We start from the raw sequence: 16,483 nt of genomic DNA, 5'->3' as shown, positions 1-16,483 counted from the left end.
GGACTAACTGAGGCTATGTCTTCACTACCGCGGTAAGACGACCTATGCTACGCAACTATAGCTACGCAGTTGGAGTTGACGTACTTTAGGTTGAGTTACCACAGGATTTACACTGTGGGGGGTTGCCGGAAGAAAATCTCCTGTCGACTTACCTTACTCTTCTCGTCAGGGGTAGAGTACAAGGGTCAACTAGAGAGTGATCTGCAGTTGATTTGACAGGTCTTTACTAGACCCGCTAAATCGACCACTGGTGGATCGACCTCAGAGCATACATACTCAGAACATACATATTGTAGTGCACACCTGCCTTGAGTTTAACTCTAGGGTTTTTTTTATTTGCTATAAATTAAATGCCAAAGAACCAGATTCTGCAACCACTTTGCACTGCTCTCCTGTCATAATCTGGTGCAGCCAATGCTTGGATACTCATCAATGCTTTGATTAGGGGGTTGGACTAGATGACCTCCTGATGTCTTTTCCAACTCTAATCTTCTATGATCTCAGTATAAGGGTGATCCGTTGACACAGAGCACAGGTAGGTAGGAACTTTTATACCATTCCTAGGCACCCTTTTTATTGCCAGAGTGGCAGAGGAAAGAGGGCAATGGCCTGGATGCCCAAGCACTGCACTGATCCTCTGCTTCAAATTCAGCTCCTTAGGGCTGTTAGCCAGTGTTATTTAGAAAAGCCCTCATGCTGTTGATGCAGTCCTTAATGCAGACGGGCCAGCCCTGCAGAGGCAGCTCCAGGAGCTGTAGGTCATGTTTACCCCCCTTCTTTTGAACGGAGTGTGTTCAGACAGCACTAACTTCATTCTACAGTCCACAGTAGCTTGACTTCTAACTGAATAGCTGTTATAGGTTATAGTATGAGTCATGCTAATCAATACAGAATACAAAGACTTTTCCCTTTGGATGAAAATCTCCAAGGATTTTTATTATAAAATCTACCTCTTCCTGTGTTGTAGCCAAGAGTCTAAAAGAAAATCAATGATTTTTGAGGCCCAGTTTGAGACACTTTATCAGGTCCTAACTTAGGACCCTTTTTAAATGTCTCAACTCAAATGAGACAGCAAATAATCACTAGTCATGTCAGAAATTCTTGGTCTATGTTTTTGAGTTGATTCACTAAATCTGTTCCCTGTGTTTAAGGAAATGTTTGACATAGCTTCAAGATATACAATAAGACAACATTCAAAACACCCAGGAAAAACAAATGTTGTTTTTGTGCCTATCTGATGCATTCCTTCTGAATCCAAATTAATGTTAAATGGAACAACTTTTTTGGATTATGAAAACTGTTTGAAAAATGAGATTGTTTTCTACGTGACATTTCTCTTATTAGGTTGGGGGGAAGTAAATTAAACTCACCTCTAAACAATAATGTAAGAAGAGAAATGTATATACTAGATGTTTGAATGTGGCTGTTTTATCAATGTTTCATCTTACTGTGGAAAAAGGTCAACTACAGGGAGCTTCCTCTGGGAAAATTACATACAACATGCATCTTACGGGCAATTGCTGTACACATACAATAGAACAGCCAAGTGTTTCTCCCCCTTTACTTTATATTTATCCTAGATTTCCTGCCAAATCACTCACTATGGTAAAATACCTTTCAAGTGCTGCCAATGTATATGCCTCAGGACATGCAGAAGGCAAGATGGAGCCCTGCAGTGGTTCAAATTGAGGCCAAGCATTAAATCATACTGGTACTTTTTGGATTACTGATTTAAACGGCTCTCTATATTTCCATTAGAAATCTAGGTCTCAAGGGCTTTAACCATGGAGTGATGGAAAGCTGCAGATATTTGGAAAACTCACAGCATTACTGCTGAGCTGCAGTAGAAGAATATGAAGGGAAAGCAAGTTCTCGTCTTACCTGCTAGTTGGTTTTCTGTGGCTTGGTGAGACAGTGTGGATAATGGCTGGGTCCTAAATTTCAGTTAGAGCTGGGCAAATAATGGACTTTTTTTGGTTGCTGGCAATTCCAAAAAATTGGGAAAAAAGAGTTTAGAGTCAAATGAAGTGTTTATTTTCAAGAAAGATAAGTTTTATGTTGATTTTGATCATTTTCAAATATTTTTTATTGTTTTTAAATAAAATTAAAGGAAATTTTAAAATGAAAAGTAGTTTTGAACCAAAAAATTGAAATATTTTGTTTCATAAAAGATAGACTGAATTTCAGAATTTTTTTCTCCAGTGAAAATATTTCAGGGAAACAGAGATGAATTTGCAACATGTTTTGGTGTTAGCGAACTTCTGGTTTTTTCAGAAAAAGCTTTGCATGAAAATTTTTGCCTGGCTCTAATTTCAGTGTCAGGCAGACAGTGAAAGACTGCCCAGGAGCAGGAGACATGGCACGGAGCCCCCCTCCTGGCTGGCTCTGAAACAAGTCATAGAGCACAAGTTAAAAAACAAAAAGGTGTGATTTTACCTTGGATTAGCTAACATGTGTTTGCTACCTTGGGTTAAAATAGCAACAAAGACACAGCAAATTGGCTTGTAACTCATGTTAGCTGCTTGAATTAAAGGTTATATGCGAGGATGGGGTTGAATTTGGGCTGACTTAAAAGTTGAGCTGCAGTGCCTTCGTTGCTGTTTTAACCTTAGCTGATGCAGTAATGCCAACCTGAGTTAAGAACTCACTGGTTTTGCAGAGTAGCCATACAATGACTTCCAAAGCTCTCAAATAAATCTGCTTAGCCCTACACTATGCTCCCTACAATAGTCACTTCACCCTTTCCCTCAGACCAAGGTGAGCGTCCGCACTGGCTCACCAATCTACAGAACTAGCAAGCACATTTTAAAGGGAGAGATAATGCTGCATCTGGGGGTGCAGATGAACAGGGCCTTTCCTCTATCAGAAAATGGGTTACCATTCCACCTCTTACTCTACTAGGGATTGTGTGTGTGGTGGGGTATCATCAGAGTTTGGGATCTGTGGGGGAATATATGGGGTGGGGGCAGTGAAGTGAAGTGACAGAAGTTTGAGCTTGGAGTCATAGCCCTCTTCTGAGGGAGTCTGTTTCTAGGCGATAGGAGGGGAAGGAATTTTTATTCCTCTGCAGAGGCTGCGAAGAGGTCCCAGGAATTACTGAGCTGTGACAAGGAATGGCGTAAGAGGGGCATTCATTTAAGAGACTTTAGGCTTTGCTAATCTTGAGATTTATGAGACTCTGCCTCTCCCTAAATAAGCATGTACTGGAGTTGGATGGACTCTTTCTCTCCAGTGTCCAGTGCCTTCAGAAATGGGTCTCACAGAACTGCTCCAAGCCATGGGGAGTGTCTGCTCTCTCAGGCAAGTGTGTCTGTGTGGGAAATAGTGAGTTGCTGCATGGCTGGATGTGTCAGACACATTGGTTCTGTTATGGTGGGAGCCATTTAGCTCAGCCACCTCACAGAGGTGGTGAGCCTGCTTTGCCTAAGCAATCTTCCATAACTGCTGTGGTTGAAGCCTAAAGAAGCTGACTCCGTGCGAGGCATTTTCTACTATCCTCAGTGAGACACAGGAACACACTGGGGAGATGGTACCTGAAAGGAGTAGGATGTGGCACCAAATCTCTCTAATTCCTGACTGATGGACATTTTTGATGGACTTCGATGGCTTCTTTGATGGACATATTGTCCATATTGTCTTACAAAGAACAGAGTGAGTCTTTAGCACCTTGTTCACACAATCAATCATGGCTTCCTTGAAAGTATTTCATTACTCAGCAGGCCCTGAGGTTGCATCTAATAGCAACACACTTTTCTGTCATCCAAGAGATGTGATAAAGTGACTCATATTGCTCCCTCATTTAATGGAGAATCAGAGACAACGTTTTCCATCTCTGGGGCAGAAGAAATGCCTCGTAATAATTGTGAGAGACTCCTTCTGGCTGACACTCTGAAATAAGGACCAATCATGCAAGCACTTCCTATCCTGAGTAGTTCCATTGACAACAGAATTCCTCTGTCTCTCACCTCCACCTATTATCTCCTGTCTTATACTTAGGCCTGGTCTATACTAAAAAGTTAGGTTTACCCAGTTATGTTACTCAGAGGTGTGAAAAATCCACACCCATGTGCAAGCTGACCTAACTCCCAGTGTAGACAGTGCTAGGACCTAGCTATTGCCTCCAGGAGATAGAGTACCTACGCCGAGCGGAGAACCCTCATGTCAGCATAGGGAATGTCTACTCTGAAGTGATGCAGTTGTGCCACCGTAACATTTCAAGTATAGACGAGCCCTTAGATTGTTTGTAAGCTCTTTGGACAGGGACCATTTTCTTGTTCTGTGTTTGTACAGTGCCTAGCACAATTGGGTCCTGCCCCATAAGTAGGGTCCTAATGTGCTACCACAATACAAATCAATAATAATTTAATGAGGAATCACCCTAGCCCTGGGCATAGCCACCTGTGGAAACTATTCACAGTAGTAAGAATTACTATTACTACCAGAGTAAGAACCCAGTGAGTACTTGCAGGATCAGGCCCCTAACATGCTGGTTGGAGCAAGCTCCAACGTCCTTTAGGGCTAGTCTACACTGGCAACACAAAGCGCTGCTGCGGCAGCACTTGAATGTGGCTTGTATACTCACAGCAGAGCACTGGGAGAGAGTTTTCCCAGAGCTCAAAAAAACCCACCTCCACAAGAGGCGTAGTAGCTCCCAGCACTGGTGCACTGTTTACACTGGTGCTTTACAGCGCTGAAACTTGCTGCACTGGGGTGTGTGTGTTTTTCACACCCCTGAGCGAGAAAGTTGCAGCGCTGTAAAGTGCCAGTGCAGACAAGCCGTTAGATAGAAGAAGGAAAAACCACAAAGGCTTTAGGATGTAAGAGTATTACATCGGCCGCCATTTCACTGTATATTGGCAGATTTTCACAAGTAAACATTGCCATAGCTTATTAGCCTGTAAGTTTACCACTGATGTGCAGAGCTAAAGGAATATGACTTGATGAGACATGATGATTTGCACATTTAGCAGTCCTCTGGTATTTCTCAATTTGATCACCATAACCATTCTGAGACGCTTTTCGGTCACCTCAGAACATTGACTGCGCAAGCTATGCCATTCTCCAAGTAAGATTTATATCTACAAAATAAGGACCCCAGCATAATTTTAAGAAGCAATGTTGATTAGAGTGACGATATAATGACCACTTAAAAAAGAATTCTAAACTTATTTTCCTCTTTATAGAAGATGTTGTTTGGACTCTTAGGTAAATACAGTACTTTAATTTTAACATTTTAAACTCCTTGATTTTTGTATATAAATTACCATAGCTGTCCTGCCAGGTTACTGTTCATTAGCTTGGGTAACAAACTGACAATGCCCTTTCAGTTTAAAACACTGTGTTTTGAAGAAGAAAAGAAGACAATGACAATACTTTGTCACTTAGACACTGAAAATAGAAAAGAAGCTATTTTTAAGAACTGTTAAATATTTCTGGCTTTTCAATCATGCTGGGACATAAAGAATAAAGTAAAAAAGAGAAGCAGATATATTTCAATTCTATTAGAAACATCGGGGGTTGGAAGGAAGTCAATGGTGGTTAAATGGAAAAGGACAAAATCAATAGGGAAAACTTTTATTTTCAGACTTCCAGGATGATATTATAAAAAATGAAGAATTAAAAAAAATATAAATAACGATTAAAAAAGGAGACGCTACATATATTTTAAAAAACATTAGGAAACTGAATTGAACTTATAAAGGCAAAGAAATTCAGCATTAAGGCTCTAACTCCAGACTAGATTCAACTGAGAACCTGCTATCTCTAAAATTTAGAATAGTTCTTGTAATAAGTAGTTCCCAGTTACTGCAATCTAGTGATCACTGAGAAGATATGACTTTAAAACAGTGACCATACAGAACAGCACCCAATCACACTAAGATTGCTCTGTATTTTCTAGCTGGCATAAAGCTGCTTGAAATATACAAGAGAGGGAGTAGGCCTAGATAATTCAGTTATGCCTAGAAGACCCCTCCATCCAAGATGTTCTACACAACTCTTAAAACGTTCTGGCAGTTGAACCTAGAGGACATTTAGAATAATAGTGCACTTGCACAAAGCCAACATTTGATATTTTGGTGCCACTGGATAGCGTGGCTTATTCTAAAGATCATTGCCTTTGTTCCTATATATTTATATATACTGTACATTCTTTGTCACACAATATAACAGAATGTAGAAGGAAAATCTGACTACTTGTAAATATTTTTGGTGCTTAACTCAAAGTCTGTAGAATACGGATCATGTGATAAATAAAGCCATTTCAATAGCTGACATAAAGGAATATGTTTGCATTGTTAAGTACAGTGTATTGTTAAAACTACTTTCTGTACTCAATAGCCACAACAATAGGAATTTAATTCCATCCCTGTTGCTTTTCCGTGTGTATAGTTCAACTGCACAGAAAATGGCACAGACATATACAGCAAAGACAACCTTCTTCACCAAAAGAAGAGACTAATAACAAACCACTGAAAGTGAAGCACTGAGTCTTTACTTCAGAAGGATGCAAAATTATATCCAAAGGATAGTCCTGAAAGAAAGCAAATGGCATGAATGTGCACTTAAAGTCACTCTTGTCTCATAATTGAGATGCATCCATCTCTGAGTATATAGTTGGTCTCTAAACAATGTTGTGGCAGGAATTATTAAAGGAATTATGTTTTTTTATTTATTTCTCCAAGACAAGAGTTTCTTTAATTAATGATGATTTTCTGCTCCCTCCTCCACTTCTATCTCTATCAAAGCTCACAAATTTGCTCAAGTATGGATCTCATGGCACTGAAAGATATAAGGAAATGGAAAACCAGTCTGTAAGTTCATTTGAAACCAAGTAATAGAGAAAACAGGGAGCAGAGGCTGTCTTCCCTCAAAGGAATCAGTAGATGAGCTCTGAGCCAGCCTGGTCCAAGCACAATCAAGAGAGCTTTGAACTTGACTTTTCATTTAATCCCAGTTTAGTTTAATATATTGGCTTTTTCCTCAACCTGTCAGTTGTCATATTGATAGCCAGTGTTGAAGCTGAAAGGAAACAGAAGCCATTATTTATTTGATAATATATTATTGATTTAAATGATACTGATGAGAGTAAGTATGAAATAAGGGAGATGACAAATCTTAAATTACAGAAAAGCAGGAAAAATTGGCTACCAGTATTTTCAGAATTAATCCCAGTTTCTATTAACAACCAGCTTGTCTGATACAGCAATCATTTAATAATTGGACAGTTTTAAAATATACAATAATTGGACATTAGGGAAACATAACTAAGATACTAGTTGCATCATGAGATAGGCACACTGCTTAATGTTTTGTTAAAATGCTTAAACAATGTCCAATAATCATGATGTTTTTCTGCTACTGATGCTGGCTATTTGGAAACAGTAATTTAAGTCAATAAACAGGCCTAAGTGATTGACACATCATCCAGGAATTCCATTGTCAGAGCCCCACTCCTGCTTTTTTCAAATTATGCCTTTCTACTTTTTGTATATTTTCCCAGCCTCCATAATTTAAATCCAAAACTGCTGAAAAGATACATTATACCATTATGTATTTGGGTTCAAATGTTCAGAATTGTGCAGAAATATGTGCATATAGCCCATGTTCATGTGCAGTAATTACAGAGAAAATATGGAAACACACATTTGAAATCTTGAGCCATAATCACTTACATTTGAGGTATTAAAATATAAGGGAAAATATCTACTATATCACTCTAAAATATATAGAAATAATTCTCCTTCATATATAGCAAGTATTTCGCCTATTCAGTTTCTTGCTTTTGTTTCAAACTAAATATAAAGAGCCAAATTTTCACTTTATTTTTCATGACCAGTACCTGAATCTGAATCAGCAAGTTTTGAACTATTGTACATAATTATTAGTTACTTTTAACAACGGAGGCAAAAAACAATAAGAGTATGAATGTTGATAACAGAGCAGAATGAGATTTTGTATCCTTTTTCACTTTTAGGAAAGAGTTTTTCAACAGGCTCATTTTATTTGCGAAGTCGAAGGCCTCATTGGAAACTTACAGCATCTTTGTCATGGTTGATTAAAGACCACCCATGCAAACCAAAGAACATGTTCAACCTGTAAGCATATGGGGAAAACCTATTACATCTCCATATCGGGTCATCTCAGCATAACCACTTTGTAAATGAGTTCTTGTCACAGGATATTTGCTTGCCTCTTTGTCATGACCGGTGGCACATATTTGGAGTTTGAGGTAGAAACCATCAGTCCAGATCCCTATGAAATAACTTATGTGAGAAGCATCTCATAATACTTAATTTTTTCAAAACTGCATGATGGTCCAGAATTGATCATTGCCAAGATGTTCTTTGATGAGATCTCACCATGACTGCATATGAACAAAAATGCTTGGAACTTGAACTGCTGTGGGATAACCTCAGGGACTCTATAGGGTCATATTGTTAAAATGATAAAAGGCACCAAAAGTCCTACGAGGCCGATGCACATGGCATTTTCCCACCCACAAAAGCCACATACTGGCAAAAAGGCAGAAAGGAAACAAATCCACTTTCATTTGCCAGTCAAACTTGCTAAGGGTGCAAAGGATAAGGGAGTGGGCAGGGAGGTAGGGAGAAGGAATACACACCTTAAACTGCCTCACGTTCCCTTGTGCCACAAGATGGTGTTCATTCTCGGGTGTGATGCAGTAAGCTAGTCTCTAAACAAGAGTGGAGGCACACAGAAAAGAAAGTTAGCCATGTTAAATGGGTTAGATCTGCAGATAGGGGATGTTATCCCTGAGTTTACAGGGAAATAGTGTGTGACTTAATTTTTAATATCATTGAGCCCAGAGAGGACGTAATCATTGAGAGACCAAAGTGTATTATAGTTTGAGCTTCTTGATGGTAGTCCTAATCTCACAGCAACAACAGAATGTTTATGATAAATTTTAGCTGGTTCTCCCCCCTGTCCCCACATCATGGGAAAAGGGCTCCAGGAGCTACATGGCACCACAGCCCTTGAACTTCCTGACTGCAAGGATTGCTGGAGGCTAGTAACAATGCAAACAGGTGAAGAAAGGCGCAGGGGAGGGTACCCCTCCACGTTGTCCACAAAGGCTAGGTTGTAGTGTCATTTGGGAGCACACACAAACATCGCTCTGGCATGCACTTCCATGGGCAGTGTGCACGCCTCTAGGAGCTCTACTAGAGAGGTTCCCTCCTCTCTCCCTCTATTGCAAGCTGAATAGCCATAATTTAGCCCTTGATATCTTACACTAAGAATTTTGGGCATGGCTTCCCCTTTATCTGCAGCCCTTTTATTTTTGGGTATTGCTAAGCAAACCTGAGCTTGCCCTATAATTTTGTGTCATCAGCTTTTGCAAGCAGGTGAAACTCAGTGGACTAAAGTGAATTCTGCTGTGAGGTTTTGGTGTTGCTTGAAAGGGATTTGCAAAGAGAACTGAACAAAATAAAGGGTTTGCACAAACCCCAGTGAAAAGGAAGCCAAAGGTTTTGCAGAACACTGATTGCACGGGGCTGGATCGTAACCCTACAAACCAGCAGGCAGGAGTAAAGGGCAGTGCAGGAATCAGATTGTAACTCAGAGGACCTCAGTCAGGTTCCTGGCTCCCTGTCTACACTGGTTTTGCTAATTAACCTGATGTGCTGGGGGGTGTAGTAAAGTCTTCATCTGCTCCCTGCCCACTCTCATCCATTTGAGCAGGAGAAGGAATAGCTGATCAGCAGTGGCCGCTGTCTTCTCCATGCTTGTACTGTAGCTAGCCTGCCCAACAATATAAGAAGGATCAGACTCCCTCTTACTCCCCTGTGCATGCAAGAAGGCTCCCAGCTGAGCCTATGGGTCTCTTACCTTTCTCTTGTCCTAACATATTAGGAGACTATTTGAATTTGAGGCTCAGAAATAGAAGACTGAACTATAATAATATGTCTGGTTACCTCACAACTCTATTTGAATAATAGGTTTAAAATATAATTAAATTCTACCTGAACTAAAGGACCTGATCCAAAACCTTTTGAAGTCAATTGGCACCTTTCCATTGGCCTCAGCAGGTTTCGCATCAGACCCACAGTGCATTTTCTGCACTTGTTCCACACACAGATCTTCTGCTGAGATCAATAGAACATCTGCGTGCAGAACACATGAAAAATATGAAGGATTCATGTCATTTGCTGGGGAGAAGAAAGGAAAAATAGGTGCAATTGTTGGCTATATCAATTGTTTCTGAGAAACCATAAAATGCTTCTTTGTGGCAGTCTGAATTTTGACAAACCTAAGGGCATCTTTTCAGATTATGGATAGATACTATGATTGAAATCCAACTGTTTGCAATAAACCAGATGATATTCAAACTGTGCTTGCCTGAGTTTTAAAATACTAGACTATAATGAACATAAAACAATCAAAATTTCAATGTTTTAGGAGTATGTTTGGTATTTTTAAAGGGCTGAAAACAGATCTAAAGGTGGCTTTACTTTCTAAACCCTATTTGTGGATTCCTTTGGAGCATGGATAAGAATTTCCAGTGACAGTGATGAGAAAATTAATATGATCAGTGAATCTTAAACTTGTGTCATTTTGAAATGGTAATTTGAGGCAAGTACAGAGCAGTGCGATTGTAATGAAAAATAATTAGATGTATTTTTTTACCATAGAAACCAGGTTCCTCTTAAGCAGAACAATAACACACTAGAGTAACATTACACACAATAACACTATGTTAAAAGAACATTTTTAAGGTAGCAAAGTCAAGCACTCAGAAGTTAGGAAATTAGCAAAGGAATGGTGAGACAAGGGAATCTTGGGTTCTGTTCAAGGCTGCGGAGGGGAGTTTGTCTAGTGGGCACAGACTCCTCTCTGCATTTCCACCAAAGCTTGAATTCCTTTTGTCCCATCCCCTCCAACCTGCCTGTCTCAGCCCCATGTATTCTGCATCCCTGGTTCCTCATCTCAGTTTCCACTCCTGAGGAGTCTCATCCAAGTGCCAGTCTCCGTGCCCAGTAAGTCCTAGTCTCACCCCTCTGGACTCCCCGGACCAATCCCTTTGCCCAGCAATTCCTAGTCCTCCCCCAAACACACACTTGCACATGTTTCCCATCCCCACAGAATCTCAGTCCCAATCTGCCTCCCAAGGGCCCTCATCCAATCTTAGTGTCCCTCAGCCCAATTCATTGTCCACTCTTTACTCACCTACTGGCTCTGGTATCTCCCCATTTCCCTCCCTAGCCACTCCCAGTCTCCACCCCAACCTAACTCCCATTCCCAGTTTCCCTTCCCTATCCCCTCACTCCAGCCTCAGTCTTGCCCTACCCCCTTGTCTTTTTCCCAGTCTATTCCGCTTTCCTCTTTCACAGGTCCTATTCTTGCCACTCTGCATTCAAATCAGGCAGCTGCCTGGGTCCAGCATGGGGTGTCATTGAGAGTACAGAAGAGACAGTCTCCCTGCTCTCAGTTCAGGTGCCCAGCAGAGCCTGTAGGAGCCCAGAGCTGCAACTGCAGGAAACAATATGCTCCAGCCCAGTGTGGACTGAATCTTTGGGGAATCTAGCTGCAAAAATCTGCTTGAAAGTTAATTTGAATAAAGATATGGTGTTAATTTAAAGTTTAATCACTATTCGTGAATAGCTGTAGACAAGCCTTAAGAAGTCTTTACTGAGCACATGTGAATGGCCATTTTTCAAAGCTTATCACTTGCCCACGTTTCGGCAGATTTCCATAGGGATAGCAAAAGGCACATTCCTGACAGAAAGTCTACCCCCTTCCAAATTCCAAGTCCCTGCTCCAAAGCATAGGGGCTCTAGAGCAATTCAAATTTTCCCCAGAATTTTTTAATACGGGAAATAGAACTTATTTTTCGCAGCTTCATTTCTGGTAATGACTCTTCTATTTTGGCTAAAGTTTTCCAAGAATATTCAGCCTGACCCTGCGCAGTAAGAAATTATAAGCAACTGAAAACAGGGTCTATGAATGGGAACTGTCAAGCAACGTTCACAATAGATAATGTCACTAGTTCTATAATTACCTACCCTCCAACTTTTTTTTTAAATATCAACTATACAATAAACATTTAGAACCATATTTTCAGATGAGTGGCCTAATCTATTTTAAGCACCTCAATGAAGTGCCCAGATTTTCAGAGAGGCACAGCACTCCTGTTGAGAATCATGGACCAAATTGCTGTCTAAAGAAAGCATCTAGACTGGGTCCACTCTTTATTCTGGATGCTGTATTTGAAGGCATCCATTTATATATATTTCTACAGTTGAGAAAAATCTACTAATTCAACTTTAAAACGTGCATTAAAAATGCTTTTATGAACTACAGTGGGGCATTCTGGCAGACTGATTTCTGTCTAGAAACTGGAATAGGGTGTATTAAATCCAGCCTGTAATTTCAGCCAGTTAGAAAGCTGGAACTGAAAGGTCACACAACGAGTAATGTGTCTGGGGAGCTAGAGAAGCAAACTGTTAACGCAAATCCAGCACATTCATTTCATAATAACATTTCATGACATTTTATTAGCACTCCACTTACTTCCTTAAAGGTCCCACGCACATTCAGAAATTTATAGATAATGTAGGCAGGCACAAGGATCATTGAAGATAATGCTATCCCCCAGCCAATGCGATTTGCCCAGAGAGGGAAGGTGTAGTCGTCATAGGTCAGAGGTTTGAAGTTTATAATACTGACTATCACCACAAACTAAGGAAGAAAAAATAGAAAGAACCACAATTTTAGCCCTTTGGAAAAACTCCAACTGGAAAACAAGCCTATCTGTTAGATCAGGCAGCTGCCCAGTGCAAAGGGGATACCTAGACCTGTGCAATAGGCCCTATCTTCAGCCTATTTACAATGTATCCCTTTTAGATGACAGTGTGGAACCACTTAGGGCACTCATGAATGATGTTAATGGTCAGAAAAATCATAAAATTCCAGCCAGGCTATTTGTATCTGCCCTGTGGACTAGTGAACATCACTGGCAGACTACTCACTGCTGTGAAAGGGGGATTTCCTCCCCTACTTCTGAAGCAGGGGAGGTTGACTTGTTATTCTGTAGTTTAAACTAGAGTTAGAGATGGGGAAGGTCTCAAGGCTGAAGTCATGGGTCCAGGACAGGATTATGCGCAGAGATTTTCAAAGGGTCCCTGAGGACTCCTCAAGATCCCTCTGTCCTTTTCCCCAGGAGTTCTAGCAATGCTTCATAAGGATGGAACTGTCCCAATATACTTTTCTCTGCTAGACTGAAGAGCCTGTTATTAAATATTTGTTCTCCATGTAGATACTTACAGACTGTAATCAAGTCACCCCTTGAGCTTCTCTTTGTTAAAATTAACAGATTAAGCTCTTTTAGTCTATCACTATAAGGCAAGTTTTCTAATCATTCGTGTGGCTTTTCTCTGAACCCTCTCTAATTTATCAACATTTTTCTTAAAATTGTGGGCATCAGAACTGGGCACACTATTCCAGCAGTAACTGCACTGCTGTCAAATATAGAGGTAAAATAACCTTTCTGCTCCTATTTGAGATTCCTCTGTTTGTTCATCCAAGGACTGCATTAGCTATTTTGGCCACAGTGTCGCATTGGGAGCTCTCAGACACCATGAGCCACCAATATTTTTCAGATAGAATCCTGTATCCTATAAGTATGACCTACATTCTTTGTTTCTAGATGTACGTTTAGTCATATTAAAATGCATATTGTTTGCTTGCGCCCTGTTTACCAAGTAATCCAGATCCCTCTGACACAGTAACCTGTCCTCTTCATTATTTACCACTTCCCCCATTTTTGTGTGTCATCTGCAAACTTTATCTGTGATGATTTTATGTTTTCTTACTGGACATTGATAAAAATGTTAAACAACACTGGGTCAAGAGCTAATCCCTGCGGGAACTCACTGGAAACACAGCCACTCAATAATTTCCCATTTACAATTACATTGTGAGACCTATCAGTTAGCCAGTTTTTATTTCATTTAATGTGTGCCATGTTCAGTTTATATCATTAGAAAAGTTTCTCAAGTGTGTGTGTCCACCTGTCCCCAGAATTGCCATTAGCCCAGGGGCTACAGCAAAGATGTGGGAAACACAGATTCAGGTCTCTGCTCCAAATCAGGCAGAGCAGGAACTTGAGCTTGGGCCTCCCACACCGCATGTGAGTGCTCTCACCACCAGGCTATTTGCTATTATCGACTAGTCTCAGACTGGATTCTATGTGCGTTGGTTTTATTTTGTGACAAAAATTGAAAGGTTTCTAGTTTCATCCTGATGTGGATTTGGAGTGGGACAGTTTTTGAAATTTTGAAAGTGTTTGTGGGTGAGGAAAACCATTACTTGCCCAGCTCTAGGAAAAAAAGCCTTGGTGGGGAAAAAAGCTCTTCTGTCTAAAGATTTTTGAGACAGCTTGGCCAGATGTCCCATTCTCTCAATGTACAGCAGCACTTTCTATCCCACTTAAACAAATAAGATGCTTGAGGGTATTTTTTTTCTTAGCTGCTGCTCCATGTTGGACATGAGCTACTGAAAATTGACAAACTCAGCCACTCTTATGCCCATCAAAATGTATCTTCCTTGGATTGTGTGTCCTATTGAAAGAAAGTTAGATTTATAATACAATGCAGGCTAGGAACATTCTGAATCACTTATTGATTCAGCATAATATGTTCGAGTTTTGTTAGAGATATTGTAGTACAATGCCAATAGAATCAGTCACCAGAAACATCTTTAAATGTTGTATTTGTCAGAAGATAAATTGGATGACTATCAGTATGTGTATATAATCTCAATGTGCAAAGTACATTGGTAATTTCTTTTTGTCCCCTGGGTTATTCACCCTTGGGCCATGCAACTACTTCAGATTAAAATGTTCAGAGACTGAGGGCTTCTCTACACTTGAAGGGCTATAGAAGCACTTTAGTGTAGACACTACCTGCTGACAGGCGGGGTTCTCCCACCAGCATAGGTAATCCACCTCTCCAAGAGTTTGTAGCTAGGTCAACAGAAGAAATCTTCTGTCAACTTAATGCTGTCCACATAGGGACAAAGGTCAGTTTAACTATGCCATTCAGGAGTGTGTAGTTAAGCCAACGTAATTTTCTAGTGTAGACCAGGCCTAGAATGTCAAAGGCTACTGAGATAGCTTTATCAAATCAGCAAGAATGCTAGAAATGCTATATACTCACAAATGTTGGTTCACCTCATAATATTTTTGGCTGGCATTCAATAGCTGTGAGAAATGTGGGGATAATGTTTCAACAAGACACTTCCTAACGCTAACATAGATGTGTGGATATCTAAAACTCCTAAGATAAATGTTTGATCTAGTATCCTATGGAAAGACCTGTTTATATTTGGGAACATAGGAATTACTATACTAAATTAGAACAGGGAGCCTTCTAATCCATTATCCTGGACGGTGGTCAGTACCAAATGCTTCTGAGGAAAGTGAAGGACCTCTGAACTAGGCAATTATGGGGTAACCTTCCCCCAAGTAAAATTTTCTCTTAAAAACCACTTGTTAGAGGCTGATTTATGTTGTGAAGCATTCAGGTTTACATCCCTTCCAAAATACTTTTAAAATTAAATATTTAACTATTCTAACTCATTATTTTTGTTATCTTTTTTGACCAATTGTTTTTTGAATCCTGAAAAGTTCTTAGCCTCATTGATCTCATGTGGCAATGAGTTCCACAGGGTACATTGTGTTAAAAACTATTTCCTTAATTAGCTTTGTATTTGTTGTCTTGTTCTTTCATTATAAGAGACAGCTAACAGAAGTTCCTGATCTACTTTATGCCATTCATTATATCATATAAAATTTATAGCTCTTCTTATTAATATCCTATAAATTAAACAATTCCACTCTTTTCTCACTGTCTCTGAGCCCCCTCTAATTCTGCTACATCTTTTCAATTCAGATTTTCCCTCTGGTTTAAAACAAACAACAAAAAAAAGCATTTCCATTGCTTTATTTTCACAATTTATAATGGAAACAAAATATAGGTAATAAAAAATTGTATGGACTATGTTTTTCCCCTAATATATCATGCTTACAGTGTCCATATAACCTTTTAAGACACCTGAAAAACCCCAGACCATTAGAATCAAGCTACTCAATGTTCTCTAAAATGTGTGTACTCTCCCCACAGGTATTAGAAAGTATCTATATATAGTAGTTACACTCAGTCAATGATTGACAATATTGGACTTTAATTCTGGAAGTCTTCTAGGACTATATGCATGGCTAGAGGATGCAGCATCTACTGATCCAGAAAGGTACATATTTTCATGTTTACAGTAGATATTAAAGCATATACTTTAGAGAGATTAGCAATTCTTTTTTAATTCGCTTTCCAATTATCACCTGTCTACACTGAAGGTGGGTAGTTATCTAACCCTGACCATGCAGTTCATCACTAAATAATTTAGAGAACAATTGGTAACATATTTATACCAGAATAAGCTTATTTGGAAAGACAGTGACCATTAT

General features: G+C 39.8%; 1 protein-coding gene across 1 annotated transcript in view; it reads right to left on the bottom strand.

Moving 5' to 3' along the window:
• Positions 1-1,697: 1,697 nt before the first annotated feature.
• SLC6A2 (solute carrier family 6 member 2) overlaps positions 1,698-16,483 on the bottom strand; it is a 112,481-nt gene continuing 97,695 nt past the window's right edge. Inside the window, exons 13-15 of the mRNA XM_050922700.1 lie at positions 12,532-12,699; positions 8,624-8,695; positions 1,698-7,020 (exon numbers count right to left, since the gene is read on the bottom strand). Of these exons, the coding sequence (XP_050778657.1) occupies positions 6,997-7,020; positions 8,624-8,695; positions 12,532-12,699 (264 nt within the window). The 3' untranslated portion in view covers positions 1,698-6,996. The remainder of the gene's footprint in view (positions 7,021-8,623; positions 8,696-12,531; positions 12,700-16,483) is intronic.

Source organism: Gopherus flavomarginatus, chromosome 14 (assembly GCF_025201925.1).
Source record: "Gopherus flavomarginatus isolate rGopFla2 chromosome 14, rGopFla2.mat.asm, whole genome shotgun sequence".
Classification (NCBI taxonomy): domain Eukaryota; kingdom Metazoa; phylum Chordata; order Testudines; family Testudinidae; genus Gopherus; species Gopherus flavomarginatus.
The sequence above is the reverse complement of the archived record's forward strand: the minus strand, read 5'-3'. Positions and strand labels throughout refer to the sequence as shown.